This window comes from Mollisia scopiformis (genome assembly GCF_001500285.1).
Source record: "Mollisia scopiformis unplaced genomic scaffold LY89scaffold_43, whole genome shotgun sequence".
NCBI classification, from domain to species: Eukaryota; Fungi; Ascomycota; class Leotiomycetes; order Helotiales; family Mollisiaceae; genus Mollisia; species Mollisia scopiformis.
In genome coordinates, this window is record NW_017263623.1 from 214,809 (window position 1) to 217,773 (window position 2,965).

A 2,965-nucleotide genomic window follows, 5' to 3' on the forward strand; every position below is an offset into this window, starting at 1 on the left:
AAAGAGCTTAGATCCAAGGGAGGCAGACTTCTTCAAACAGCTTAGCGAGGACGTAGCGGTTGTAGAGGAGGATGCCAAAGCAGAAGCCAACGTCGTTCATGGCTTCGGTAGCTATAAATCTGCTGTGGTGCCGTAGCTTCGACGGACGGGCATCGAGGAGCACACGCGGGGCTTGAAGAAGGACGAGATGCACACCTCTTTTGCGGTGCCAAAGAATGCCGAGAGCGAGCCCGAGCTATTCTTAATGCTGGAGGTCATAGACGAAATCTTCTCAGAGGCACATAGCTAGTGCTTCGACGGCCCAGACTGTATGCTGACCTGGCCACGGCAGCTAGCGTTGAGCCGTTTTCATACTGGCGCTGCCCCGGGGCAGAAGATACGCGCCTTCGACCCTAAGAAGGAGCCTAATACGCTCAAGACCAACTTCGGCTACTAGAAGCAGTTCCTGACGTTCTGCTACCGGGTCGTCTACCGCGGCAGCCACTTCACCACGGCCGACGACGACCAGCGGACCCCTGAGAGCTGCATCCAGCTCACGGATGCCCAGGAGAAGGCGTGGGAAGCGGCCTTCCAAAGTGCTGTCGAGCAGGACCGGCCTGCGCTGAGAGATGCTATATCCGTCCTCTCAATGGCGCTGATCTGCCACGAATTTGGAGGCAATCGGTACAACTCCCCACTACTCAGCTTCTGCGCTATGCTCAGCGTCAAGCCACACACCAAGACTTGGAAGGAGCCGGGCAACTATAATAGCTGCTTGTCTGGTGTGATCTAGGTTGCGCAGCTCATCATCTTCCACGCCAGCGCCTGTCTAGAGAAGGCGGAGCTAGGTGATACACTCGAGCGCATTGAGCAGTATTGCGGGCGGTTCTTAAAGCAGGACACCGAGACTCCCATGGGCGAGATCCTCGGCTAGCGCTTACTGCTGTTTACTGTCTCGAAGGAGGTCGTTGGGCCGCACCAAGCACAGTGGGATGTGGACGAGAAGGTCCTGACCTACCGGGACGTTGATTTGCATATGGATCACGTGCCGCGGCTCTTACTCTCCGACTTCTAGCAGGCCTAGCACCTACTCTACGACGAGCTAATATTCGGGGCCCAGAACCTCCCGCGGATGCGTACTTGGGCTTTAAAGGACAACTTGGACGCCGATGCCTTTGGCTGGTTCTTTGGCCAGCACCGGGAGAACGTTGAGCTAGTAAAGCCGCTAGCGAGGTCTTTGCTAACCGTTATCCAAGACTCGAAGCCGTTGCGGGACTCGTTCCTGGATGCCACCGCGGATGGCGCTAAGGTCTGGCGAGGGAAGGCGATTGAGCAGTATGAGGCCGTGGCTAACGAGTTCCTAAAAAGGCTCTTAGTCTTAATCCACATGGGTTCTAGCTAGCCTCTGCGCGAGAGTGAACTGTTCTCCGTCACCTGGTGTAACACCCAGCGGCGGCGAAACGTCTACCTTAAGCACAGACTAGTTATACTACACACTACATACCACAAAGGTCAGCAGCAAACGGGCAAGTTTAAGGATAATATCCGGTTCTTGCCTGCACCCGTTGGAGACCTCTTGCTCGACTACTTGGTAGTTGTCATCCCGCTCCGCTAAGTCTTCCTCCGCTAGTCTGCCCCGCATACTATTATCTCTCCGTACTTATAGTGGTAAGACGGGAAGGTCTGGGCTGACAACCGGCTCACGCGGTGCATAGAGCAGGCGTGTAGTCGGGCTAGCATCCCTAGGCTACATATAGCCAACTAGCGGCAGATAACAGTCAATATCATTAAAACTAAGTTTGCAGCTAACGTTAGGTGCTTTGAGGTTGACGACGGGGCTAACGACGAGGATGCCGAAGAGATTGAGGCTGACATTCGGGTTATGACCAAGCAGCGGAACCATAGTACGCGGACTATTAATCGGGCATATACAAACCAACATAATGCTAACTTTAGGAATGTATAGGATAGCCTTATCCGCCGGAATCTGCGTGCTTCAACTCTGTGGAAGGACTTATGGGGGCTTAACTAGCTGCTTGGACCTACTAGGAAGAGGAAGCGGGATGGTAAAGACATTGGTGGTCCGCAAATGCTTAAGAAGATCGCCATGGGGGTCTACCGGCCACAGAAGAAGTGGTCAGCTATGGCTCTACTAAAGAGCGCTAGAAAGCTGTACTAGGATGACACGCTGCAATAGAGGTCAGTAGCCCAGGAACGGGCTGTGACTACTGTCATGTCATAGACTAAGCAAGTGGTGGTTATCATAGCTACTAGCGAGGGGAAGAGCCTGCTGTTCATACTGCCCTACATCCTCCCTAATACTAGGGTAACGATCTTAGTCTTGCCCCTTATATCTCTGCGAGGGGACCTCCTCCGCCGAGTCCGAGAGTTGGGGATCGATCACTTGGTGTGGGCGCCTAGCGAGCAGCAAGATGCACCCTTGGTGTTTATTACAGTTGAAGCAACATGTACGGAACAGTTTCGGACTTATGCCCACAAGCTCGCGGCTATGCAAGACCTCGGCCGCATTGTGTTTAACGAGGCTCACTTGACTATTACAGCGTCCGACTATCGCTAGGCTATAGTTAACCTCGCCTTGATCCGCAACGTCCGTACGCAGTTTGTTTACTTAACAGCCACTCTACCACCGACAATACAGGCCACGTTTAAAGAGCAGAACAACTTACGAACATGGGGACAAAGGTCCGTGCGTTCAGGCTGTAGAACCTCGAAATTAAAACTCTTCACATTAGGACTAAACTATCAACAACTCCACCATTATGGATCCTTTTACCACTCCACCTATGTCTCCACGTCTCCCAGGTGCAGAGATCAGAACCAAGCACAAAGAGGGCATACGCCGGCTCTTCAAATTCGCTAAAATAGGCCTGCAACAGCTCCAGGGCTACTACCACCTAGGAGACAGCACAGTTAGGAAGATCCTACTATACGATGTACCTGAAAGAGCGCGCCCTACACACACAGG

At 53.1% G+C, this 2,965-nt stretch overlaps 4 protein-coding genes across 4 annotated transcripts; 3 read left to right on the forward strand and 1 right to left on the reverse strand.

The window, feature by feature from the left end:
* Positions 1-187: 187 nt before the first annotated feature.
* LY89DRAFT_790530 (uncharacterized protein) lies at positions 188-772 on the forward strand (the record flags this gene model as incomplete). Its single annotated transcript, XM_018223377.1, has 2 exons — positions 188-253; positions 437-772. 2 exons carry the CDS (start codon positions 188-190, stop codon positions 770-772), a joined length of 402 nt encoding a protein of 133 aa, XP_018060873.1.
* On the reverse strand, positions 604-1,645 carry LY89DRAFT_410719 (uncharacterized protein). The gene has a single exon (XM_018207321.1). It carries the CDS (start codon positions 1,366-1,368, stop codon positions 1,072-1,074), a length of 297 nt encoding a protein of 98 aa, XP_018060874.1. The 5' UTR covers positions 1,369-1,645; the 3' UTR covers positions 604-1,071.
* On the forward strand, positions 1,466-2,447 carry LY89DRAFT_769435 (uncharacterized protein). The gene has a single exon (XM_018221818.1). It carries the CDS (start codon positions 1,923-1,925, stop codon positions 2,133-2,135), a length of 213 nt encoding a protein of 70 aa, XP_018060875.1. The 5' UTR covers positions 1,466-1,922; the 3' UTR covers positions 2,136-2,447.
* On the forward strand, positions 2,228-2,443 carry LY89DRAFT_562645 (uncharacterized protein; the record flags this gene model as incomplete). Its single annotated transcript, XM_018208479.1, has 1 exon — positions 2,228-2,443. A coding segment is annotated over one exon (216 nt), but the record flags the coding sequence as incomplete, so codon positions are not given.
* Positions 2,448-2,965: the final 518 nt, after the last annotated feature.